The 27,852-nt window shown below is 39.9% G+C and overlaps 1 protein-coding gene across 1 annotated transcript; it reads right to left on the minus strand.

The window, feature by feature from the left end:
* Positions 1–1,005: 1,005 nt before the first annotated feature.
* On the minus strand, positions 1,006–27,852 carry DHX9 (DExH-box helicase 9). The gene is made up of 27 exons (XM_019471141.1): positions 27,846–27,852; positions 27,191–27,351; positions 25,800–25,911; positions 25,419–25,531; positions 24,880–25,025; positions 21,670–21,716; positions 20,866–21,002; positions 20,166–20,255; positions 19,913–20,074; positions 18,440–18,517; positions 17,921–18,112; positions 17,270–17,411; positions 16,660–16,742; positions 15,298–15,454; positions 14,556–14,656; positions 13,502–13,715; positions 13,210–13,304; positions 12,968–13,041; positions 12,152–12,304; positions 10,296–10,456; positions 8,258–8,369; positions 7,430–7,591; positions 7,142–7,269; positions 5,835–6,064; positions 3,441–3,556; positions 2,367–2,567; positions 1,006–1,454 (listed from the first exon to the last, which is right to left on the minus strand). Exons 1-27 carry the CDS (start codon positions 27,850–27,852, stop codon positions 1,199–1,201), a joined length of 3,630 nt encoding a protein of 1,209 aa, XP_019326686.1. The 3' UTR covers positions 1,006–1,198.

Consider the following 27,852-nt stretch of genomic DNA (forward strand, 5'->3'; position numbering starts at 1 on the left):
GCATAACAGGTTTCATACTGAGCTGTGCCCACAGACATCTCGCTGTGCTGCTGGGGCCCTGCAGTACAAAGTGTGTGCAAGAGGCAGTACCTGCCTGCTGCCACTCCAAGCCAGCACAGCTGGATTTGTGGCCATGCTGTAAGAGAGGTAAAGTTAAAAAGAGTTTTGGCCAAAAAAAAAATCCCAAAACCATTCATATACGCACATTTATTGTAAACTGAAGTGCTTCCCTCATCTCGTTCACACAGGTGTTCCTGCACAACACGGCCTGACTGTAGAAAACCCTTGAGAGTAATCTGTACCTGCAGGTACCCTGTGTCATCCACCCCTGCTCCAGGTCACTTCCCAGGTGCTAGTCTGAGAGGTACGGAGGAAACCACACCTCACTGGAGGGCTTTTTATCCCCTCTGTGTCGATATACTTCTGCAAGCACCAGGCAGCCAGCTGAGCTTTGAATGTCCGGAATCCACAGGCTGCAATTTCAATGAATTCTAATTAAAGAATTGCCCTCTTCCACATGTATTTGGAAGAAGGAAGCATGACTACTTTGGAGTAGCAATGTAAATGAACACTGCCTCAGATGAAGGGCACAGTTCACGCTCCTGAGATCGCTTCAGGTTCTGCAGAGACAAGCAGCATCACACCAGTCTTGACAAAGGTATTCCATGTTCCCGCATTATCTGAATCAGCAAAAGAGCTCATCAGCTGCCGTGCCGGGAGGTGCAACACGGCATGCAGTAGGCCAGTGGCTGGCTGCAAAGGAACCAAGTGCTGCCTGGCAGAGACAGAAAACCACTGCAGCAAGGGCTGTTTGCAGTTTATTAGACAACAAAGAAAAATCCCCACTGAGCCCAGGTTCTGTAATTTGAAATTTGTATGGCAGAGAATGGTTTTAGACAATGAAAAGGTTTCCTCAGAATGCCTTATACCTCCTACAACCAAAACTAGCAACAGACGGCTTCAAAATCTAAATCCAAATCCAAAATTAAACGTATAGCATCTAAGTCTTTAAAAACAAACTCTTTATTAAGAATAAAATCATACAACTTGCAGTAAATTCCCTAAGGGCACGATATATTACAGAGCTGTACTTGTACTAAGGAACTGAAATGGCAAACAGACTGGTAACAGCAAGAAAGGGATTCGGGAGAGAAACACGCTTTTGTCAAAGTGGAAAGACTTCACTGAACTTCCATAACTACCACCCGCCCCTCCCCGGATCCCCACAGCCTCCTCTGTAGCCACCGCCTGCTCCTCGATAGCCTCCCCCACCTCTGTAGCCTCCCCCCCAGCTACCTTGGTATCCTCTCCCTCCTGAGCGCTTGCCAGAGTAGCTGTAGCCACCGTACCCTCTACCTCTGTAGCCAGAGCCATGCGGGTAACCTCCCCAGCCTCTGAGGCCACCTCCATTGTCGTAGCGAGCCATTTTGGGGGGGCGAGGACCATCTCCGAACCTGGCAAAGAGAAACATTATATACTTGATGCAATCTTACAGATTCCATTTTTTTTAATATTAAGAAGAACAATCAATTGCCAAGATACTTAGCTAAGATGCCTCTATTTTCTGTTAACAGAATATGATGTTTGAATTACAGTTGCACTTTTGCACCTTTTCCACTTCAGTAAAGAAAAGCTGGGAATGGCCTGCCGTGCCACATAAGCAGTCCCTCCTCTACATCTCAGCCAGATCTACACCTGGGATAGAAAGTTTTCCCCTCAATCCTGTTTCTCCAGTTCACACAAACACATAGGGAGCCCCGTTTCTGTTTATGTGAGCACAGTGATCTTTATTTTGCTCCTCGCAAAACACAGTGAAGTGTACATCCAAGCTGTTCTTTGCTTTGATGCTTAAATTACTAACAGCTCACAGGCGTTTTCACTTTTCTTTGCTTCAGAAGCAAGACATGAAAACAAGGGGCAATGGAGGGGTGCAAGCACAGCCAAATATTTGTTTTATTTCCAGAGACAGAGATTAATAGGTTTGCCCAAAATAAATTTGGGTTATCTTTTCTTTAAAAGTCATCGTGCTTTGGAAGAGGCGATGACAGCTTTTACTCCTGAGAGCCGTTTGTCCTTCCTCTTTCCAAACAGGCAGTGATCTGTCTGCATCAGACTTTGAACATGACAATTTTACATACACTCAGACTATTGACTTTGAAATGAAAGCCTGAAGCTCCTGTCCACACGGGACAAGACTCTCTTGGTGATTTTAGCTCTGGGCTTCTGCAGCCACTGTGCAGGGAGGGAGCAGTGGAGCTGACAGCTCTGACCTGCTCTTTCAGGCTCTTGGTGTCCCTGGGGGCAGAGGTGGTGAGCACTCCTTGCCCCGGAGCTCCGACTGCACAAGCCAACGGAGCCGAGCTAACCTTGCTTTGGCAGCCATGAGGCTGATGCCCGCGGCTGACGGCCTGGAGATCTGACGGATCACATTCAGCATTTGCTCATTTGCTGGGTCCAGCTGCCGAATGATCTCAGGATCTTTAGTCACTTCCACAACAAGAGCCTCCATCGCAGCACGCAGAGCAGTGATGCAGGCAGCCGTGTTGTGGGGCACCTTCAGCTTGATCCTACAGCAGAAAGAAGTATATTAGATGTATCACGACTTCTAGGAGAGAACCTGTTATGAAAGGTGTTCTGTGGAGTGGTTTTTCATTGAGTGCTGCACATACTGAGCCAGAAATCTATATTATCATCTTTGAAATTCTAATTTGTCAATGAAGGGACGTGAAATTCAGGAGGCAAATTTGCAAGATGCCTAAAATTTGACATTGTTAAAACGTTAACTATCCTTCTGTTTAAATTTGCTCTTGAGATTTAACATACTCAGATAACACCAATGCGTAACCCCTAGCATCAAAACAGATACAAAAATATAAAGTAAACAAAGACATGAGTCTCCTCAAGATTTTGAAAGCTCCAGGTCACCCTCAAAAATATTAGTGAATTGAGCTTAAGCAATTCTTCACCTCCATTTTACTGACCGGGGGTGGTGGAAGACATCCAGGTGGTATTTGGTCATGGCCATGAAATGTATGCTGCCAGACGCAACCACGAAATCCTTAGCATTTCTCTCCTCAAACTGTGTTTCTGAGACTTAAAAACAAGGTTTCCTTGGCCCTTCTCCGAAGGGGAGGTCCAAAATACATAGTACCTCTTATTCGTGTTCCAGCTGAAGGGGAACAAACCAGCCGTTTTTATGGAAACTGCCTGGTATCACGTTTTCAATTTAAGCAGGTAATCTGCATGAAACAGTGCTGCCAATATAAACCCCTGCCTTCCTCACAGGAAACAAAGGTAATGCCTCCACAATTAACCTGTAGCGCGTGGCTTGCTCTAGGGTTCCTATTCTGTAGAGATTTATGTCTGTGTTAGCAGCTGCTCCCCCTCAGTCTGTGTTATTTCATAGACCTGAACATTACGAGCACCAAGGAGGTCCATACCAGTCATCTACCAGAATGAGCTCCCCATCCGACAGGACTTTCTTGGAGGCAAAGAGAAGCAGCTGCAGCGGGCTCACCAAGGTCATTGCTTTGGCAGAGATGGCTCGTGTTCGAATCTGCAGGTGGAAGAGGAATAAGACTCTTGAAATGGAAAACAGATCCCTACACCTTCCTCTGGCCACTGAAACCAGAGAATTTTGTAAAAACAACGACAAAAAAATCTAGGTACAGTGTTAGGAAATTACAAGAGCACACGTGCATACAAAACTGAATGCTGGGCAGATATTTACAGGGATTCAGCACTGGCTGGTGTAAAAAAACACCAAAAACTACCTGTCATTTAAAAGTATTCATTTTTCCATGACTGCATGTCTGCAATTATGCAGCTGACATTTTGCAAGAGCCATCTCATGTTCTGTCAACCTAAAAATGACCAAGGCATAGCTGAATTATCTTCCCACCTTCTGTATTGCTGAGGCTGTGATGAAAAGCTCATGTTGCTTCTTTAGCAGGGTTCTACACATGCAAACTTGGAAGTTGCTACACGTCTGTGCAACCAGCCCGCTTTGTCATTTTATAGAAACAAGACCTTAAGCTTGTACTTGAAGTGAGCACTTGGACAATAACAAGCCGTCTGACCTGAGCCAGAGATAACAGCACTGACTACATGGGCTATTGCCCTTCATTTTAAAGAGGAACTGAAGAGCAGTACTTGGGATTTCAGCCTCCCACCCTGACAGCTGCCTCTCTCCCTCCTTTCTTTCACACAGGAGCGTGATGAGCAGAATCCGTTGTACTTGTTTGTCCTCAGGGTGAATATTTGCTCCTGCCTGGAAGTTATCACACATGCTCAAAAGAAAGAAACTTCCATAATGGAAATTTTGGCAGAAAAATGGCCAGTACAAAGAGCAAGGAACTCGCAGGTCAGAGAGAGACTGCCAAATGCAGCAGGAAAGAGAGAACCAGACCTCAGAGAGAAACTTTCTTTTAGCAGGTAAATAATGGGTAGGGAGAGAGCTGCATATAAATCCTTCCTTCACCCCAGCCTCACTCAGGTGCTGTCTTCGCCACTCTTAAGCCACCGTCTTAGTCACTCTTCGTTTCCCACATGTACTTTGATTTAATAAAGCATAGCTTTTTGAGTTCAGAAGTCTTTGGGTGCTTTTAGGGCAGCTCACTTTACAGAGATGGTTGAGGCAGATGAAAGGTCTGACCCACTTGCAATCCTGTCATAAAGGGTGAAGAAGAGGAGAAGCCTCGCCACAGCTCTGAACTATGTATGTGGAAATCCAGAGTATCAAGCCAAGCCCCAAGCCAGTACCCAAAGGAGTCAAAATTCCATTTATTACCAATGAAGTGGTTTATCTGGCATTACTAAAATAAGCTGCATGTCAGCAAAAAGGACTAAGGATATAAAAATCAGCACAAATAAACTGTAATTCTGAACTAAGCAGTGTAGACAAGGTGACAAAAAAGAAACCCCTACAGCATCACCTCTGCTGTAAGATTTTAAGAGGCTCTCCTTACAGCAAGAGGCCTTCCTAACTCAATGCTTATTCTCAAAAACATCTTTACAGCACTTCCCAGGCAGAAGGAACACAGCTGGTTTCAACAACAGGCAACAGAGCGCCTCAGGACCTCCCCATCACTGCGCTGGAGTAACTTGTGCACAGGCAGCACAAGCAGGCTGGCAGCCCGAGGACTGTCTCCCAGCTACATCCTACACAAAGGCATTGCCTTCATTTGCTCCTTGAAAGAAGGGTGAGCAGGAGCAGTTGCATTCATGGTGGCCATCATTGCAGCACATGAGAGCACACAGGGGTTTAAGTGTACATGTACAGCATGTGCCAAGTACACAAAATTAATGGGATGGAGAAAAAGGTCATGGGGACTCTGGGAAAGCATCTTGGGGTTTTTCTGAGATGCTTGGGAAATGGGAGCTGTCCTCAGGAGATGACAAACTACCTACTGCCAGAAAGGGAGCACCCCACTGCCATATTACATGTTCCTGTTTTCTCTCTGAATTCCTAAGTAGCAGAAGTGATAAGGGCAAAAATTCTCTAGTGCCTAATTAGTATGGTAGAGCTCCTAAAGCAATCTCTTAAAGAAGGCACTAAGTTAGGTCTTTCTGTACGGCCTGGCTGTTTTCACAAAACTCACAGGAACTTTCTACGCAGCTCTGCTTCTACTGAATTTGGTTGATTGAAAGTTACTGTAAAGGCTGAGTGACACCATGATCACATAAGGTTCACTTTCTGAAAAAAAAAACAAAAAAACCCCAAAGAACAAGCTAAACATTACACAGCGTAGTTTTTTTCTTATGGCTTCTTTACCAAAAAGAGCCTCTTAGACAACTTGGCAGCACGTGATCAAGAACAAATTCAAAGACGTTACCTTTTCTCCAAAAACAAAAAAAGGCGATGGATACTTGATGTCCTGGCTGCTGAAAGGGCAGTTGACAGATGACTTGTGGATGAGTGCATTGTGCCCCTCAGTGGTAAGAATTTTCCTCTTCTCCTTGTGGTAGCAGACATTGGGGTAGACCCCAAAAGCAAGCAGGGAGATTACAACATCCAGATTATTATCTGGTCCAGTGTTGTTAAACGGTTGAGTCATCAAACATTCTGTTGACAGAGAACAGAAGACTGGCTCGCATCCACGGGTCATGTAGGACAGCACAGCAGAGCTGTTTAGGATCCTGGATCAATGCATTTTCTGATTCAATCAACTGGTAGATGTGCATCTGTTCTCAGATGACCTCTGCACTCAAAGCATTTCAATTCTACGTTCAATTTTCCATTTATTCATGGAGAGCAAAAAGCTGAAAAATACTACTACAAAGAGGTATTTTTCTTTCCCAAGCTCTTCAAAAACAAGGAAAGAGGGGTTTGCCCAGAATGTGCTGTACCACAGTGTGTTTCCTGTCATTTGTTTTGGAGAGAGATCTTTTGGGGGAGGCCAGAATGGATGTTTTCATTAGTTTATTTGTTACAAACCTCCCCAGAGTCTCTGGTGGCTTGTTTTCAGGTCATCTTGCCCAGAAATAAAGTTAAGGATAAATGCAGCAATGATCCTAGCAGCATGAGGAGAAAAAAATTAAAATAATTTAAAAAAAAAAACAAAACACAAACCACCACAAAACCCTGAGCAAGCTCCTCAGGAACATTAGACAAATTCAGAACCTGGTCAACTTTAAGAAATTTTTTTTTTTCCTTAGAAAATTGAATAATACTCCATACTACTGCACATTCCTCCTGCGGCACGAACCCAGAAAATCATAGGGCACATAGCACACTGTTTCGATCACACAGACTCCCTAAGGCTAATGAAAAGGAGGGAGGAAGCGCAGCACTTACAGAGTGCATTTTGGACATGCAACAAGTGAAGAAGAAAGAAAAATCAGGGAGGTAATTCTCTAAGGACAATTTCTCAATAGATTTTTAATCCTGCAGCCCTAACCTCAGCCTCAGAAATCTCCTTATGTTGCACCACAGCCATCACAACTTCCCTGGTTTAAACAACTACGAGAGAATGAGACAGCACTAAAATTTCATCTGAACACAGCTGTAAAAGCAGAACAGCTTTATGGCAAACCCACGGTAGGCCTCTGAGCTTGTGTATTCATCATAGATTATCTTGTTTATTTCTCATCTCAGAATGAAAAATGCAATCATTAAATTACTATGTCCAAGCAGAATCACCTTCAGGGAAGCCAGAATTAATAAGTATCTCTTTCAGCTGCACTTTTGCTTCCCAAGTCATTCTAAGAGTAGCCATGCTGAGTCTCTTGTGTTCACAAAACCTTTTTTCTGCTTCTTCACCACCCATTCTAGAGAACAAACAGAGTGAATTAGAAGTCTGTTCAAGAAAAGGAAAAGTGCGACAGTTTAGCCGTCATAGTATCCATTGACATATCTAGTCTGGTCACAAAACTGCTCACCCTGTGTTACCCCAAACTTCTCATCAAATTTTGTGCCAAGACAATATACCTTGCATCATCCCAGGCTTGGAAGACGGAGAGCAAAGCAACATGATCTGAAAACCTGTTCCCAGCAAAATTCCTATGGACATAACCCAGCCGTTTGCCTTCACTGATGAAAGGTTCAGGGAAACAGGTGGCCGCAGAGATGGTACAAATAGCATCTCCCACACTGAAAGAAACCACAAAAGGTATCAGGATTGGGTTTATTCACAGTATTGCTGCCAGCAGCTGCCACAGGCTGTTGATACTAGTAAAAACTTCCCTGCTTAGAGAGCTTAGTAATTTGGCCCTTATGTACCAGAGTTCTTCACAGAAACACTTCCCTGGAAGGGGATATTAAATTAGCTCCAATTCCAGTACTTTCACAACAGCAAGTGTTCACAAGTCCATTGTCTATCTTCCCTCCCCTTGCCCCCACCCATACACCATCTTCTTGTCGTGAAGAGGACTCTACAGCCATCACAATTACAAATAACAGATCTTTACTTCCCCTAAAGCAAAACGTGTGGATTCATTTTTCTTCTTCTGTAGGTGTCAAATTTCACATCTCCCCACCTCTACCTCACTGCTATACTTAAGTATTTAGAGTCCCACTCTTAATTCCTAAGTATTCAGGCTCTGCTGGTACCTTGCAGTTAACTCTGAATTTCATTACTACTTTATTCCCTATACTGTAAGTTTTTTATCCTCTGCCCTCATGAATATTCAGTTTCCTATCCCCAGTTGTAGCATTTATTGCTCATCTAGATGTATTGTTTTTTCTCTTGTAGAGTGCACATCTAGAGGCTCAGGAACTCAGAGAAACAAGAAAGACCACTGAGACTACTAAACTTACTAAAAAATACAGCCCATTATCATCATCTTGCCAAGACGAGGTTCAATGGGAAGTTTGGCTAGGATTCTTCCAAGAGGTGTCAACTCATCATTGGAATCCAGGGCATCAAGCTCTGAAACAAGATCTCTTATTATCAAACACGGTTATCTAATACCAGAAATCCTTAGATAAGAAATTCAGAATTTTAATAACTGTGTTTAAATAGAACCCCACCTATATTTAAGTTTAATGTTGTTTACAATATTGCCAACCTGATTTTCAAAACTGGTCTGAGGTCAAATAAACAAATTTTACTTTAGCTTTACAGATGTTTTACTACCTCCTCCACAATTAAAATAATTACTATTTAATTCACATACATATTTTTCCATTTCTCTTTAGTTTGCCTCGGTACAAACCTCTATTACACTATTAAATTCTTTTCAAGTCCCTATATTTGTTCTAACTAATCTAAACTAATTTCTGCCTCATGTACATCAAAGCAGCCCTATCACAGCCAACTGTAGAGTCTTCATTGCAACTGGAAAATCACAGAACCCTCTGTTCATCAAAAAGAGAACACCATAAACTCTCTCTTCCATGAGGCTTTGCCTGCCTTTCTCTCCTTCCGTTACCTAAAAATTATCACCTGAGCTCATCCTCTAAGCTATCAAGTCACTGTCAATAATAAAGTCAAAGAAGTGTCTGTGGCTGTTTGCTGTACAGATTGAAGGGTCTTACGAGTCTCCTTAACTTACTAGCCATTTGGCCATAACCATTAAACTCTACTTCAAAAAACTCTTTTTAAGTTTGCATGACAAAGAAAAACAATACAAGTGTGATCTTTAAAAACGCTTTTAAGATATAAATGAAAAATGCAAACTTAAAGTACTCTATTTACAGACTGCTTTGGGAAACTTCAGCATAACTAAAAGCTTTGCATTTGAAAAAAAAGCTTTGTAGCCTCAGCAATTAAATGGGAAAGCAAACAAATAAAGGACTCCTTAGCCACTATCAAATCCATTTTTCCTGGTATCTATTGAACTCAAAAGCCTAAAGAACATTTTGAAGAACAGCATGTCTCACCATCCTAAAAACATACTAGTAGTGTACATGCACTGAAAAATCACAGGTCATCCAGGAAATGAAGGCACATGCAGAAACGTCTATTTGGTGTTAAAGCTGAAAACATTTGCCTCTTCCCCTGGCTCTGCATTTCTTATCTGCAGCATAAGAAAAGCACTAACAACTTTTAGATCAGAAAGTCATTAAACTTGTATACATATCCCTAGCTATGTTTTTCATTCTGTTCTCCCTTCTGTATACAAGCGATGTAGGCTCATCACACAATTTTTTCATAAAATCAACAATCAAATAGATATTTCAGTTCTTAGAAATTTTAAGAAGTGCTTATTTAGTGACATTTGCAAAGCCTGTGAGGTTTGAGATCACTGCTTTAAAGCTAAAGCATAAATTTAGGGTTCCTCCCTGCTTCACTTTACTCATATTCTAGTTAGTTCCTTGAAGAAACTGGGGAGACAGCTTAACCCCCACTTCAGTTTCTCCTGTTTTAGAAGGATACTGATGCTTGCATATTCATAAACTGGAGATTTAATTACTTGACAAAATACTGAGATCTTGGGTCAGCAAACTGTACAAAGTGATAATTATACAATAAACTACTCTCTTTTTCAGTACTTTTATAGTAGTTTTGTAAATGCCTTAGGCACTGGACTGAGCCTATGTCATACACAGCAGTACCACAGCTGGAAAACAGGAAGCTGGAAGCTAGCATAAGTTACTGGTAAAATAACAAAACAAGCCTTAAGTTTGAAGGCTCAAGTTTCTTAAAGGAATGACACTCCACTTGGGAATTCAAGTATTTCTTCAGCTGCAAAAGACACTGCCACCCACACAATGCATCCAGGAAACACCTTGCTGTTTCAGACAGCATGCTACTACACAAACAATCTAAGCAGTTTGTAGGTGATCGTTATACATGGGAAATCACTTGGAGTCAGCTTCATTAACATACAATCTTGTGGACAAACAACGATACCTCTTAGTGTGCGTTCTGCTTCAATCACTGCATCCAAAGGTGGTGGTTCTATTGCTTTGGCCAAAAATTGACCGATTCCTCCCAGCCGCAGCAATTTGATGCTCAAAGCAATTTCATGAAGTGGTGTTCGAAACATTTCGGGTGTCATATGAGTTTGAAGTCTGGAATGAGAAGAGAACAAAAGAGCCCACATTTTTCTGAACACAGGCTTTGATCACCATCATGGGTCATTCCATCAGCATAAACTACCGCCCTCCAAAGCAAATACTGCCTCCCAGCCAACCCATCAACTCTCACTGTGCTCCTGTAACTTAGGCTCTTCTACCAGTATTTATCTTCCGTGCGTCTCAATTCTCATCTCAGGGTAAACTTACAATGGAAATGCACAGAGGGTATAGCCCTCACATCACCACTACCCGGTGTGGTTTCTAGTATGAGCTGACCACATATAGAGTCTGCATGGCTGAAGCCCGACTCGCAGCATGGTTGTGTCCAGCCCCACACTTGCCCCCTTACAATCATCTCCTACATTGCTAAGGAAGGTCTTCCACTCCTGAGACAGACAACCTGCTTTCAGCCTGCCCTACGTACAAGCATTTCTCTACATGTCCTTCTATCAACTCCAAACCACCCAACTCCTCCTGTACATTTCTGCTTTGATCACTAAGAAGAGTAAGTATTTTTGCTGGATGCTTTCCAAAGGTGTTTTTCTGGTAGGAAAAAGACCTGATGGAAACAGATAGAACTCAAGTCTTTAGCACAGTATCATTAGTGATCCTTTTGCTTGCTGGTTGAAATATGAACTCCTAGGAATGACTGCACTGAGCAAGAGACAGCTAGAAAAGGTTTCAAAACACCTTGCACAGATATCCAGATTTAGCTGGCACCAGATTTAGATGGTATCTCTCAAAAGATTCTCTGCACAGGTCCACAAACACTCTTTCCTTCCTAGGCACCATGGAGCTAGTATAGTTTGTTTTTATGTTCTTTGAAGGAAGGTAACCTTAAAGTCATGAAGTCCCATGATTACTTCAGAAGCCTAAAATCAGTTTACTGTCAAAAATTCTTAATTAAAATCACTCCACTGTACTAGACAGCAGATCTAAATAAATTTGAGCAATTTAAGGAAAGTTTTTGATCCAACTGATGCTTTCAGAGGTTACAAAAAGCTGAACATCAAACACAGCTATGCTCTAACCGCTACGTGAGAAAGGGGCACTGAAACTTTCATGAGAGAGATCAAACACTGAGTGTAACAGCTGTGTAGAGTTCTGCAACCAGCAAAAAGATTTCCATGGCTCTGGTAACTGAGAAACAGCTTGGCAGATAGAAGAGGTCAAAAGTTTCAGCAGCAGGGAAGGTGCTAGAGCAGCAGTTCAGTAGCATGAAGGGACTTCCTGGCCACAGAATGGGGATGGAGGGAAAAGTAACATCTGTGTTCCCTGCCTTTTACCACTTTCATGACAAAATTGCCTGTTATGTGAAGATGCCAGGGGCCCACAATGTTTGAAGGCAGACTAGAGCCTTATCCTCATTCCAAAGCTCTTTTCTGCCTTGCCTCAATTCCCAAGCAGTATTATTTTCTCCTAAGAGGTTCTGTAGGTTGCAGTGAAGTTCTTAATAATAAAATAATGAACTATTTTTCCACCTCATACTATGGGTAAAAGCATATAAACATATGTAATTTTTTTTTAAGCAAAAGAACTGAGATATCCAAGAATTCCAGTATGAACTGGCTTCATGCATCTCCTCTCTGTGCTTTCTGAAGTTATTTCCCCAGTTTGATCAGAAGTAGCATACAACAGTCCTGGGAGAAGTCTCTGAGGCTATTTTATTTCTAAAGAGCACAGCCTCACCTTTCAAAGCGAGCTCTGCTGCACAAATGGAAACAAAATCCGGCACGCACACGTCCAGCTCTTCCTTTCCGCTGCTCCAAATTAGTTTTCGATGCCCAGACTGTGGCATAGTTTGTCATGTTATTATGAGCAGTGAACAGCTTCACTTTTTGTCTGTTACAGAAAAAAAAAAACCCAACCTTAAGATCAGATGTTCTTTGTCTTAAGTCCTGTCAAATCAGTTCTTATTTTATTCCTTGCAGCCACACTGCTTTTAAGAAGCAAACCACCCCTGTTTTGACTAGCTAAGCTTTGGTTCGTCAGCCACCCATCTGGAAGCTAAAGTACCATGCTCTTTACAAAGCAGTGCCCCAAGCTATACACAGAATGAAGTTTTCACAACTGTCTCAAAAGCTTAAAATCCTCATGCAATTAATGAGATTCCTATGAGTAATTTGCTCAGAGAACATGCATAGCAAGACAGGATCTGTAACAGACTACAAAAATCTTCCTATTTTCCATCAGCTATACACTGAGTGTTTGTAACATTCATCTGGCAGACGACATATTTCAAATACGCATGGAGACCCAGTGACACCTCCCATGAACAGCGCCAGCGTGAATGCAGCTGACCAAAACCAGCCCACTGAAATGCCAGTGTGGTTTGTAACTGTGTTGAACGGCTAAAGACAATGCAAATTTGTCTTGAGTGAATTAGAGTCCTCAAATTCAGCTCTGTGACTATGGGAACACAAGGCAGTTCTGTGTGTTCAAAAAACCTTTTTTGCATTCCAAAGAATAGGATTTACAAAACAAAAAGCTACTTCATGAACTCACTTGCAGGAGTCTATAACATAGACCACATCATTGATGGTAATGCTAGTCTCAGCAATGCTGGTAGATAAAATAACCTAGAAAAACAGGAAATGCATATTGAAATATATTTGGTCTGAAAAAGTTAAGGATGGACTGCAAGATAAACTACATAACCCCTATAAAAAAAAAAAGTCAGCAATACATTCCACAGAAGCACAACAGAAGAAAGCATGTTACGCTCCACAAAGAGAAGGCTCTCATACTTTTGTTACTCCAGGAGGCACAGGATCAAACACCCGACGCTGCTCCTCCAGAGGAATTTGTGAATGCAGAGGTAAAATTCTATACTGGCGGCCTCCTACAACATGAATACAAGAAGGGCAGTAACTATTACTGTGTAAATCTCGTTTTTTCTTTGCACAACATAATCATTTCTACCCATTCATTCTCACGACAAATTAATCCCACTCCCACTCAGCTAACCCTCATCTTCACAAAGCCAGTAGCTTCCTTTGGAAAAGGAGATGAAATATAATAGAACACAGTTGCTTGTACCAAAGCGTGGATTCATTTCTAGATGCTTCTGCATTGTATATATCAAGTTCCAGCCAGGCAAGAAAACAAGTACAGCTCCTGGGACATTCAGGGTCTTGATATAAATTAGCAGGGCCTCAATGAGTTCAAAAGAAGTTTCTTTCTCATTCAGCTGAGCCATGGAGTGCTTTGTTTCTGGGCCATATTCATCACTGCAAATAAGGTTGCAATTGGCCTACAAAAAAAAAAAAACAAACAACAAACAAACAAACAAAAAAAAAAACCACAAAAGAAATCATATAAATTAATTTACTCGACTTGTGGAGACTGGCTGGCCAGGCAAACAGGAAAATGAGATGTGTGGATAGGGAAGACCATCTCAGGCACAGTTCGCAGAATGACTCACAATAAGCAGTTCAAGTCCTGCTTCCCCAGCTTTCTAATACAAAAATGGAATTATAATTCCATTGCATTGAGTTAGAACCCAATACAAATTTACAGCAGGAAGCTATCAAACTAATTTAACTTCCATTCAAATGAATGGGGATAACATCATCATAAGAAGAAAATGCTTCTCTCAAAAACTAACAGTTTTTTAAAATTTCAAATAACTGACCTACACAGTAGTTTCAGACCTGCAAATTAAAAGCTGTATCATGAAAGTGATAGTTTCTTGACAATGTATGTAAGTACTAACAATATCAACTGCAAGAGAAGAAGGGAGAGAATCTAAATTTTCACCCTTAAAAGGTATCACCAAGCTCATATTTCTGTATCTATTTCTTCTTCCAAGGTCACCAATGTTTTCACTTTTAAGAACATTTCAGTTCTATCTTTAAAGAGAAGTAGGCTGACAAAACATGAGAATTTTAGCTTCAACAAAAAAAGAAATTCTTCAGTTTCCAAGGGCAATGAGAAAATTCAATTCTATTTCTGAAATTAACAGCAATCTCGGGTATTAAAAATACGAAAGCTGCTAAAAATGTTTAAGTTCCACAATGCTGAATGAATTACACTTCACCTAGAGTCCTAACTGACACTTGTTTAATTTTTCAAATTAAAAAGTCAAACATACATCATCGTCTTCACCACTTTCTTCATCCTTCTCTTTCTTCTTCTTTTCCTTTGGTGGAGGAATGAACTGAGTCATTTGAATGCAATCTTCCAGAAAATAATCTGCAAGGACAGACAAGCATGCATTATCAAGACTGACCACGAGAAGCCTGCGTAAGGGAACACAATTCTTTTTATCATCTCTCGAGATTCTCCTGATGTAACTGTGATGTTTCAGAGTATGAAGCCAAGATTGGAGAAAACTCCTTGGCTATCAGCTAGGGTATGAGAATTATTCCCACGCTATTCCAATGATTATTCCTCTATGCAATATACTTCCACATAATTTTTTACTGGTTGGTTGGTTTGTTTTTAATACTGGCTCTTCTAAAGCTATTTCCATTATTCCCAATATCACAGACAACTGATCCGAATCACCATAGCTTAACTGTTACTACCTCATTCTCCAATGGAAACTGCCCCAAGTGGTAGTGTTTTAGGGTGGTGGGGTTTTGTGTTGTGGGGTTTGTTTGTTGGGGTTTTTTTTGGGGGAGGGGGTAGTATTATTTGTTCGATTTTGTTTTTAAACCAAATGGTCCTGTGAAATGATTCAGTGTTACTGACTTCTTTGCCCAGGGTAAGCCACATCTGTAAGACTTGACAATCCAAAAGAAACGTGTATCTTGCTGTACCCATAATCTTAAAGCATATGACTGACAAAATAAAAACTAAAGCAGTTCCTGAAAGTTCAATCAACGATTTACCTTGGACAGGGTAGGTTCTACCAAAGACCTCAACGATAGGACAGCTGAAGAAGTATTCACAAAACATACTAGTATCGATGGTGGCAGACATGAGGATAACCCTGATTTCAGGATATGCCTGAACTACATCTCTCAGCACCACCAAGAGAAAGTCAGTCTGCATATAAAGAGAATAAGAGCATCATTAATTTCCTACCTGTAACAAGCAACATCTTCCCAAGAGACCAGAAAGAATTACACAGACATACACATTTACTGAGCAGGAGCTTTGCTGGGCAAGAGAAGTAACAATTATCACAACAATATTCTATAACCAGAAATAGTTGTCAGTGCTTTATTTTGCAAATACTGCAATTCCTGGGATAAGTGAATTTTAGGATTTCCAGCGTAAAGAAGATTTATTCTTTTATCAGAATGAAACAAACTAAAGAAAAGCATTCAAAATAGTTTGGGTCCTTCCTAACAATACATTACAACATAAGGTCTTTTTAAACTTGGTTTACGTATAAAGTAGCCATAGTTCATAAAATAAATAGGAATGACTCAATGCAATTGGATGCGAAGTTTTATAGTTCTATTTAAACATGACATTTATTTAGTTTTGCCATCCAGTTAGGCAGGCCCTTAGTTCAACAGATAAAATTCCAATCTCATTCAAAATTTGAAAACTTGTATTTTACATCATTAATACAAACTTAATAGATGAAGAGATCAGAAAAATCTGCATTGCAATTCCATCTAACTGAGTCCCCAAATTCTGTCAAAACAAGCTTAAACAGCATGTCAGAACTTAGCAGTTTCTCTTACTTTTGGTGTGGCAAAGCTGAAAACTATACGGAAGAATAAAGGGGACAGAAAATGTTTCCCATTTCGTAAGTTACATACAATCCCTCCCACAATTCTATTTTCAACTTGTTGCGTTTTTCTTTGTGTCAAAACCAAACTGAAATGTGTCACTATCAAGATGGGAGCTTCTGTAAATACCACTGCTGTTCCGTTACAGTAATACAACATTGTCAGCAGAAAAAGCACTCCAAAATGACATTCAACATGCTCCCACATTTGGACAAGAAGTGCTTGTACCATGGTGTTCTATTTTCCAGAGAGGACCAGGACATAGAAGGAGATCCTAACAGGCAAAAGAGATAAGGCAGCAAGTAAGCACAAGTCCTCGCTCTTTTAATCAGGTAAGGAGTAATTAAGAGAAGACTTTCTAAAAATCTTATCAAAGATGGAAAACTCACATATATGGCAATTAGTAAAATGCAGTTTCCTTTCACACGTTTACTATTACAGAAGAACACATGCAAAAGTTAAAACAGAAGCACAGAGAAATAGGATCATAATCACCAGCTAACTCACATTAATGTCTCTCTCATGGATCTCATCAACAATAACATGACTAATGCCACGGATCCCAGCCTCCACCTTTCTCAGAAGAACACCTTAAACAGACATAGTAGTTAAATGTTCATGTAGGTAAAAGCTCAGTCTTCCCCCCACCTCATTTCATCAAGAACAGTTGCACTAGTTTAAAAAATCAAGAAGTGTGCAGGCTGCCCAGCACCTTTTACAGCCCCATCTCTAATTGCCATGCTTTCATTTGTACAAGTGATGGGGAGGGTATAAAGTGTTACTACCAGAAAGACTCTTTCTTCTTTCCCACCCAACACTGCTTCTCCTTCTGTCTTTTAAGGACAATATCAATATAGGGCAATTTTATCTCTTCAGGAGGTTATTTCTGCGTGGTATTGGACCTGTATTACCATACTTCTGAACAACAATCTTAATCTTTCTCTGTACAACAGTATGTCAGCAAACTTATTCTACCAGAAAAAAAAAAAAAAGTTGTTAATCTTTTAAACAGATTTTCTAAAAATTTTAATGTAAACATGTTTCTGCTTTTGCTGCTAACTCAAAGAAATCAGGCCCATAATTAATAAGCTCCAAACATAAACAAAACAATACAGACCTACAGTGCAGAACATCACACTGGCATGCGGCCGAGGCAGCACGGATTCAAATCGCACGCTGTATCCACAGCTTTGCCCAGGTTGTTCTCCCCTCTCATATGACACACGCTCTGCTACAGAAACTGCACTAATCCTCCGAGGCTGAGGGATGAAAAAGTTTTCTCTAACTTGATTATGAAGTTTTTAAAGTTTATCAGAACACCGCTGAAAACAATAAAGTAAATTCTAAAAGCTACAGTGTCCTGTCTTAAGATTTCTTTACAGAGGAGTCATTAAACAATAATATCTATAACAGCAGGCTTTTTTCTTCTGAAATGGTTGATTCTGCACATAGAATTACAGAGGAGGGATATAAGGATATACAGGAACTACCAGGTGGCATTTGCCAAATCATTTCCCCTTGGCCTACCAAAAAGTTTTCACCTGGGCAAGGTACAAGCCAGATTATCCCAGTTGTAGATACATGAAAGAATAACACTCCAAATGAAAATACACATGATGCTGAGGTTTCTCCTACGTGTAGTACTGAGGAGATACTTTTACGAACGATGTCCTGTAATGATAATCAGATTTCTCAACACATCCTAATAGGTGATTTCTAGCATCCAATCACAAAACTGAAGTGGTTGCATTTGTAACACATTCCTCACCTGTGTCACTATTATGTTGCACTCTGCAGCTCTGTTGGTTTTGATGTATTCATCCAGGATGTACTGTGGCACTTGTGTGGTTTTGCCACAACCAGTGGCACCACGAATTACAACAACAGAATTGTGACGGATTGCATCCAGAATTTCACTTTCAAAATTCTTCACAGGTAAGGCCTCTCTCTCTTGTTGGATCTGGAAAAAAATCCAGCACATTTCCAAAAATCTCCAAAAGTCAACCTATTCTGCTCCACATCCATACTTTGTCTCATTTTTCTACACAGGTTTTGCTTACACAAAGGAAAACCTGTGTAAGAACAAATCATAGTTTGTATTTTTTCCTTACACAGTGCAACACATCCCAACATCCACCCTCCCAGTGTAACATTCAGCACTTTTGAAAACCTGGTGCATATTGCTACTGAAATCTAGTCTTACCCACTTTGTATACGATATGTTCAACCTCCTTTGGAAAAGAAAAAGACTAGCGCAAACACGCCATGTTACAGGAAGCGCACTTACCCTTTGTAATTCTTGATCCTGCTCCAAACGGTACATGAAATCACTTTTCAAATCCACGCTTATTTGCTCTGGAGTGAGCTGCAAAGACAAGACATTTTTCGGAGGCTTTTTGACCCCTCTGCTTATCTATGTAACAACTTCAATATAAAATCAGTCACACCAACATAATGATTCCAAATATCAGTAAAGGATCATTTCCTACATAACTCCCTGAAATCAGTTATGCCTGTGAGCTATTCTATTTCATTTATTCCAGTGTGTTAAAATTAAATAGCCATCCTCAAAGAAGTTTCTCAGAAAGATCCAATATACTGAAGAAGAATGCTTGTTTAAATTTAAATACTTTAACTGCTTGAGAAACACACTCTATCCAGCAGTAAGCCAATGAGATACTTAGATGATTATTCAGACGCAAGTTTTTAATGTACGGAATGAGATAATGTAAGCACATAACCACCCACAGAACAGGAGCTGAAAAGGGAGAAGTGAGCAGAGAAGCAAGTTTATCAGGCAACTCTTGTATTTCAACTAAGAAATAGAAGTGAGCAGAGGGAAGTTTATCAGGCAACTCTTGTATTTCAACTAAGAAATAATTCTAAGGAAATTCACAAATGTTACCAAAGGGCTAATTGGTTTTACTGAAAATAAGTTAGCTGCACCATGACTAGCAAATAGAAATCCTAATGAGATTTGAAGCCAGATCAATTTGCAATGTCTGTAAATACATTGATTATGTGTTTTAAGCAGCAACACTCAAATTTACATCAGTTCCATATTTTTTAAATCAATATATAATGATCAATGTTAAACTAATGTCATTTTGGAAAAAACCTGCAGTCGACAGTAGTATTAAATTATTATTTCGGTCATAAGTATTCTGGTTCCCTGTTGTAGGAAACTGAAGTTCCTGCCCTGTTAGTGGCCAAATTATGCCTCTGGACTTGGTAACCTAGGTATTTCTTCCCTTCTTCCTTATTTTGTCATGCCACATTGCTGCTTTTCATTTGTTCTGTGGTGAATGGGACTACAAATGACAAAAAAAGCAAGCAGGCTGATTGCGTAGTGACACCGGCTTGGAGCAGTCTCTCCTCCCAGAAAAGAAAGTCCTAGCATGGAAATATGAGAAAAAGAAGCTAGCGAATTATAAATGGCATGCCCTTATGCTTACCTTGTAATTTCAATTAGAACATTGTATGGGCTGCACAACAGCAGGCAAAAAGTGAAACAAAGCAAAGAATTGGGACATCCAAGACACTGCTGCTCAAGAACCTAATAAAACATGAAGTAAATACAAAGAACTCCTACCAATGAAAAGACTCCCTTCCTCCAGGTCAAGAAGGGAAGAAATTTTATCAGTGGACTGTTTTCTCCTTTGGAATAGCTCATACTTTAAATCCTGGGGGAAAAAAGCATTTAAAAGTTCCGGAAGCATGGGGAAAACAAACAACAAATCAATTATTTAAGCTATCTTACATGTGCCAGAGGACCCTCATCAATATTGCAGCTGGTCCAAGGGTTCCAGTTGGAATGAGGTGGTGACCATGGAACAACTCCCATATGACTTTGTCTCTGCGATGGTTCGAAATGGGCCAACTTTCCAACATTAATCAGAACTGGATTACCGGGATCTTCAGGCTATAAATCCAAAAGCAAAGTGGGCAAAGATAAAAGTACTAAACAAGCAGGCCTGATGTTAAATACAGGAGTATCTGAACCACACACTCACCAAAGGCACAATCTCCAGAGACAGTTCCCGTACAGTGTTTTGCAGCTGATTTTCTAAGTCAGAAGACAGCAACACCTCATAGGGTTCCACCTATTAAATGTTCAAAAACTACATGTTGATATACACAAAAAGACAGACAATGGAAGCCAGAACTGCACGCTACCAGAGAGTACACTGAACCATCATATAGTTCCTAGTGAAACAAGTCTAAAGAGTACCATCAGTTCAAAATTCACATTCTTGAAACATTCTGCCAACTTTTCATCCAACAAGAATCTGTAGAATATTTTTAAATATCTGAGTTTAATTTTGGAGGAAAACATTCCCAAACTTGTAACTGAATACCAAAAAAATGCTAACGTGCCAGAGAATGAAACAAAATAGCCAAGAATTGTATGTAGCATAAACATAAATCTTTAAGCTTCTAGAAAATTTATACTGAAAAAAACATGTTACAAATCCTATTTCATTTAATACACTGTAAAACTAGTTTACAGCTCCATTCACATACATGTGAAGTTCTGGTTTTGATCCAAATCACTGGCCAGACCAGAAACAGTTGCTGATCTAAAGAATCAAAATTATTATTAACTCGTAAGCTGTTAAATATTGAGAGCAAACTCTAACTCATCTTTATAAGAGAGTGCTTGTGCGTTATTAAAATTAAAGCAACAATTTCTGACCCTTCTACCGAACTCACCGATTCTCCTTCTTTTTTCTTTGTCTGTCCAGAATAAGGTTCTATGACACCAAGATGGTAGAGCTGTCTAACCAAGGAAAGGGCACAGGACTGTGCTGCCAGCTTTTTGTTTGATCCATGCTCACGACTGAAAATCCCTGCAGCACACAAAGTTCAGAGCTGTAGTAGTTGATGAGTCAAACAGCTTCCACAGAAGATACTACTCTGAACTGGGCTTTGTGATTGTTCACACAGGCCAGGTTTCAGGGAAAGAGTCTCAAATCTTGATAAATCCAGAGTTCCATCATAAAATCCAACCAGGGCCCTTCATCAGCTGACTCACACTAGCTGTGTGATGTTACTTACTGACTTCCTGGGAAACTCGTAAAGTTTTTTCTGCTTTCAGTGTCTAAGGAAGTATGATTATCTTATACCACCCAGCAACATCGTACAAATTTCACAGCAAGCTCTACGTAAATGGGTATGGTATGGACAGCACACCCATTGCCTGTGAACATATTAGACACCTGCATTTCTCAGATATGTGAAGAACAAGTAATTAAGACAAACAAAACCTACCGTATCTCACAAGCATTTCTTTGTGCTGAGAAAAAGGATTAGTGGAAGCATGTAACGGACAAGCAGTAGAACACAAGCAGCACAGCACACAGAAAAAAGATTTCACGTCAGGAAACAAACATGAACCTTCACCTCTGGAAGTGGCTCCAACACGTAACTATAAAAGTCTGTACCCACAAGTATGACCTATTCCTCTGTATCAACACCCATCTCTTGCTAAGGTAAAAAATAAATAGGAGCACTTACTTCTGCCCAGCTGCTTCACATAAATGTTCATTTCTGCAATAAAGCTCCTGTAAGAGAAAGAAAGAACACAAAGGTACAATTATCAATAGCTGACACTGACACTGCAAAAACAGCCACTCTTCCAATTTTTCTAGGCAAAGATCTCTGTGTCCTCAGTCAGACTCTCAACTCATCAATGGCCAAGGTAAAATATTACTGCTTTTAGTCCCTTTAACTCCAAGTTAGTAGGTAACAGACTTGCCATCAATAGAACCAGCAGATCTGTTAAGAAGAGTCCTGCAAATGCCACCGTTCAGCATTGAAATTTAAAGCCACATTATTAGGAAATATGCTCTGAGCTGTCTAAGTTTAAGGCGACAATTACAAAGCAGATAGCATGTTAATGTAACATTTAACATGCATCCCACTGTACCATTAACTGTATCCCACATTATACTCATGTAACGCACTAGTAGCCTGGGTTTATTAACTCAGATACAACACTTAATACAGCTACCCTGGTTTTTGCCACACATTTGGCCAGCTCAGAGCACAGACAAAACTAAACGAGGTCATTTTGCCAAACACCATTAAACATATCTGCACAGAAGGAGACAGAATACTTGAATTTTCAAGAAGCCCTTACTGCCATACTCTGGGAACAGCATATAGTCAAAAGTAACTCTGTGCAGCAAAGGTAATAGTTTGCCTAGTAGGCATGTAACCAATTCATTTAAAGGTCAACTGGGATATTAATTTAGGCTTAAAAAAATGAGAAAGACATATGTCAAGAGAGGATGACGGAAACCAAGATCCATGTTTTTAAGAATCACAAACCTAAGCATGTATTTGGACAGACCAAAAATGAAAGCCAAATTCTTATAAGATAGGATTTAAACTGGCAAATGTGATTCAAGATGTATGACTGGGCTTTATCAGACTGAGATCCCTTTGAAAACTATGCCTTGGTACTTCCACAGCTGCAGGCAGAGCCTTGCATCTGTGTCCTTCACTTCTTGCTGTAAACAAACAAAAGGTTAAGTGAGGGATTTAAATTTCAAGTTAGAACTCCTTCCTGTACTACCAGTGAACTGACCTTCAGGCACAGTGGCTTCATGGGTCAAAGGCCACTGGCTTTCAGGGACACAACAGCCAACTAAGGCACCGATGACAGTATGTTTCTCAGCCAGGCCTATAGGCAGCATTCAATCTCATTCTCCTCCACCTAAGGGGAGAACAGCAACACCAGAAATCAGTTCGCAGCAGAATCCCATGCGATTGTTTAGTACAGCCTCAGCAGCCCGTGTGTGAACACGCACAGATCTTTGGTGTCACTCGCTGCTACCATCTTCAGCAGGAACATAAGGAGGCAAAGGCATCCCACACTACTGATGGAATCCCAGAAGAGAAAAGCCACATCCCATCCCTTAATAATTAGTTCATACTTTGTGTATTAGGAGAGCCATGTTTATATATACAATTTATACCCTCCTGTCATAATTAAAACAAAGTTTCCAAATCCAAATTTTCCAGCTATCGCTAAGTTCTTATACCATGTGACTATGATTAATTGACAACAAAAATACGTTTCTCCTTTAAAAACCTCTGAGAGCAAGGCTGACATTTCTGCTATAAAGACCATTACTTTAAAAAAAAAATCAGATTGGTAAGATACATGGCAACTGGTATTTCTTAAAAACAAAACAAAAAAACCCAAACTATATTACTGTCCTCAAAACTCCAAAAACATCTGAAATTATTCCTCTCCTGTTATACATACCGAAAGGATTAAATCCAATAGTTTGCCCTCTCTCACTCAATGAATGCTAGAAGACGTTAGGATTGTTTCATGCCTATCCCATCCATTGCAGCAGATAGTTAGTTCCCCCTTCTGCCATTCCATCCAGGGCAATTCACACAAGCTTTCCTGGATGTAGTAAATACGAAATTCTGAAATGCTCTCCGGAAGAACAGTAAGTGGGCTGAGAAACATACTGTCATCTATGGCCACCTCATTGTGCTCAAGATTATACGCATTTAAATACATGGGGTTCAATGCTTTTACCTGCAGAAGGCATAACAAAATGAGCTGCACAAATAATCTGCAAGTTACAGAATAAAAGAAGTGCTCAAGAACTACATCTGCAACAAGCATATTTAAAATTCCTAGTACTGTACAAACTGATTTTTTATGTTACTCATTTAAGGTAAAGAAATGTCCTTGCTTGAAAACATAAATGGAGATGAAGTGACTTGAAGATAGGTTTTAAATGAGAATTTAGAACTTTCTGAGACCAATACATATATTTTAGATGTTCTAAATGCTTGTAAGACTTAACAACAAAAGAATACCAGAAGTCCTGCAAGTGAGACTCTCATGGAAGACTGTAATAAGGAAATTCACTTGTCTTTCTAAAAAAAACCAACTCTCATAGAAAACAAATTTATAGAATGCAAAAAAACCCCAAAACCCAACAAGAAGAATCCAGCAGCACCAGCATGCCGTTGTTTCTGACCACAAAACATAATTATATTTCACAAGAAATAATACAATGTCCTGAAGTTTTGATGATTTGTAAAGACTATTCCAAACAGGGATAAAAAATCAAAACCATCAACTTTTTATGCACAATCTGTTATGCATTATTTTCATTTGGGAGAAGCACATGTACATTTTCTGATGGAATGGGCAGAAAGTCAAAAAAGAGTAATAGCTGGTTTCAACTGAAATTTAAGACCCTCAAAACTCCTTCGGGAAGATTCTGCCAAACTAATTTTTCCAGTAGAAAACTCCACTGCCAAAAAAGTTAATTATAATAAAAATATAAATCAAATGTCCTTAAAGCACATTTCTACATAAGCAAATGTAAGCATATTTAAGATTTACTCAAAATGTACAAAGGCAACTACAGTCATACAAACAATTACCGCAAGCAATTGAGCACTCTTTCCACTCAAACTGACACCTCAAGAGTTAGCTAGAGCACAGCAATCATTTTAAAAGATGCACATCCATGAAAAACATTAGACAGAAATTTCTTCAGAGTCACTCAGATCTCGGCACCAAGGCTCATCACCCCCATTTCAAGATTTAGGGATGTTGTTGGTCCTGGTAAAGAACATGGCTTTCTCAAACGGCACTATGGAGCACTGCAAATAAGCATGATTAGCCACTATCACCAGAAATATTTCTAACCCTTCATATGCAGAAGGTGACTAAAACTACCAAACCTGTTGTGATCAGGCCCCATTTCAGTGTATTTATATTCTTCCTGAATCTTCTCCTTTTGGAAAAACTGGTTCAGACGTGCCTTGGCATTTTCCAAGGTCCAACTCCCGTGAAGATCGGCATTTAAGTCCACTTCTGACTCCGAGGTCTAATATTGAAAAAAAAAGTATCGTTTACTGGTTTCTAATAGATTTCAGTTTTAAACATTCTTACAAGTCTTTGAAATAACTTGTCTAGATGCTATAAAATAATTAAGACATTACAGAAAATGCTAAAAAGTCTTCAGTATTTCCTTATTTTCACTACAAAATGTCTATACAAACAATTGGATATTCACAGCATCCAGAGTGATTTGTTCTTAGCTTAAACAAGTTACCTTTGTTAAAAGTCAGCAGGTAAATCTGCAGCTTAAGTTAAAACCAACAGCAAAATATCAAATGAAAACTGCAAACTTGATTATAAATGCTAATAACAAATGAAAGGGAGTGAAAGATACCTATTTAAGAACGAAAGTAAAGGAGAATTACATAGAATGACTTACTGCCTGCACTTCTTGCTCCTCTCTCTTTGAGTAGTAATCTTTCAAATTTGCACCCCGATCCCACTGAGCTCCATGATTGCTACAGTTTCCGGGTGCTGCACCTGGGCCATTGTCTACCACGTGGAAAAAGAAGAACAAAATCAAAATAACTCTCCCAAAACATGTTCTTAGCAATGGAGAGGTATTGCCTGGCAATCTCAACAGGACATGATGAGTCCCTCAGATCTCATGCAGTCATTCACACCTCTGCCTCAAAACTACGACGACTTCTGTCTGTCTTCTGTCTGCAGAATTATGCTATGTGGGAGAAAAAAACCCACCCAAACCTATATGCACATATTACATCCACATACGTGTAACTTACAGTTTTCACAGTCTTACCTATTTCAGCCTCTATAATCAAATGTGGAGGAAGAGGTCCACCCAAAGTAGAACTGGAGCCAGTAACATCCCTAGCTGCTTCTTGTCCATCAGGGGTATCACCAGCTGCTGGCTAGGAAAGAGAATGAAGGGGAATATCAGCACATTCATACAGAATAACTCTTTTTACTATTTAGCTAGAAAACTGTTCAGGCAGTTTAAGGAGATCATGCATCATTGTGCAATAGTTACCCCCAGTAGTAACCCCCAATAGTAACACCCTTTTAAAAACTGAAAAGAATACAATTGCTGAATATTTAGCTTTTTGTGGGTGTTCTATAACAAGATTTCCAACCAACAAGTAGCCCTGACTTGCTGAAGTTCAGCAATCATAAAATCAACTGTTTCAGCACCCAGGATAAAATAACAAATACCAATCCCTATCATATATCCACGGGAACTCAAATATACTTTATGAACACACACACAAAAATGCTGTAAGAGAACATTAATACCCTTAGGAAATGACAATACTATGGTTAATCATTACAATTTGAATTTTTCCTATTTTGAGATGTGTACGTTTAGCTAATTGATCACACCACCTCTGCTTTATTCAAGATACAGAACACACTATCCCTCTTTAGGATCTAGCCATGCAACACATTGCATTGCCATGAAACTAACCGGTACATCAGAAACAATATAGGTCCTGTTACCATAAGGCTTCAACTAGGCTAATGGGGCAGGGACACTGCTTCCACTGATCAAACTATGTATCTTATACAGATATACCCTTAATGAGGCACTAGAAAAAGACTCTTCCAGCATATAACATGTAGCTTCATGCTTTATTTACCGTTCTCTAAAATTGCTGTAAAGACAGAGTTACCTTCCTCCTCAGCTTTTACATGATAGTCATTGCTGATGCTTGCATGGTTCATAAAACATCATAAAAAGCAGTGATCCTATTACACATGAGGAGCTAAGGCAGAAAGCATTTACGGTTTAAAAAAAGCCAAATTTTCAACGTGTGGTTTGAGATGTGATTTTTTTTTTTTTTAAAGTACATAGTATTATATATCATAACATCCATTTAAAGCAATTCCCAGTGTCAGGTGTGAGTATTCAGCACAGTATTCAGAATTCAAGTCAGGCTGCACCTTACAGGGACTCTGAATTCTCTCCAGCCTCAGCAGTTATGCAGACCAACACGCATCTGTTTTTACCAGATCAGCCTACAACATTCACTGTATATATTCCAGCTTTCCAGCACTGCAAGCAGAAGTCCTGCACTTTCAGTCTTCTTCACCGCACACGGGTGCCAGACTGAACTCCAAGGATGAAATGCAACTGGATGCACAGCACTGCAATTAAAGATTAGCCTTTGGTAAGGAGAAAGAGCAGCTTACTCCAAAAGCAGGAATTTCGTCTCTCTTCATTTCGTTCACCCGAACCAAGTAATTGACAAAGTCTCGAGCAGCGTTGCTCTGCGCATCTTTCTTGTTAGTGGAATTGCCCATGCCAATGTAGTTAAAGCCTTCCACTCGAACCTGCAAATAAAAACACAGATCTGTGGCACGTACAAGTGAAAGTGTCTTGAAAACCAATAATACTGAAACACCAAATATCAGTTGCTAATAAGTACAGGAGAAATATTATTACTAAGTATTGTTACATATCATTATAGATATATACATATATTTCTGTAGGTTTTGAACGTATACTTTATACATATTAAAGGAAACACCCACAGCCCATTCTCAGAGAGCATGAGTGTTTCCCAAGCCCTTGTTGAAGAAAATTAATCTGTGTAGGAAGGGGCAGTACCAACACACAGCTGCAAACTCTGCCGAGGCTCACCTTCCTCAACCTTAATCCCAAACCCTCAGACAACAAGGACAGGAGTGAGCTTATGTGTCCTCTACCGTAGCTCCACGTTATTACAGCTAACAACATGCAATGTATTTCATAAGCTTTAGAACAGCAATTTTATATCCTGCTAGCTTACCTGACAGGCTGCTGCAAAACTTAATCACAGGAAATTTATTCAAAATTCAGACTAACCAGACAT

Source organism: Aptenodytes forsteri, unplaced genomic scaffold (genome assembly GCF_000699145.1).
Source record: "Aptenodytes forsteri isolate BGI_AS27 unplaced genomic scaffold, ASM69914v1 Scaffold289, whole genome shotgun sequence".
NCBI lineage: Eukaryota > Metazoa > Chordata > Aves > Sphenisciformes > Spheniscidae > Aptenodytes > Aptenodytes forsteri.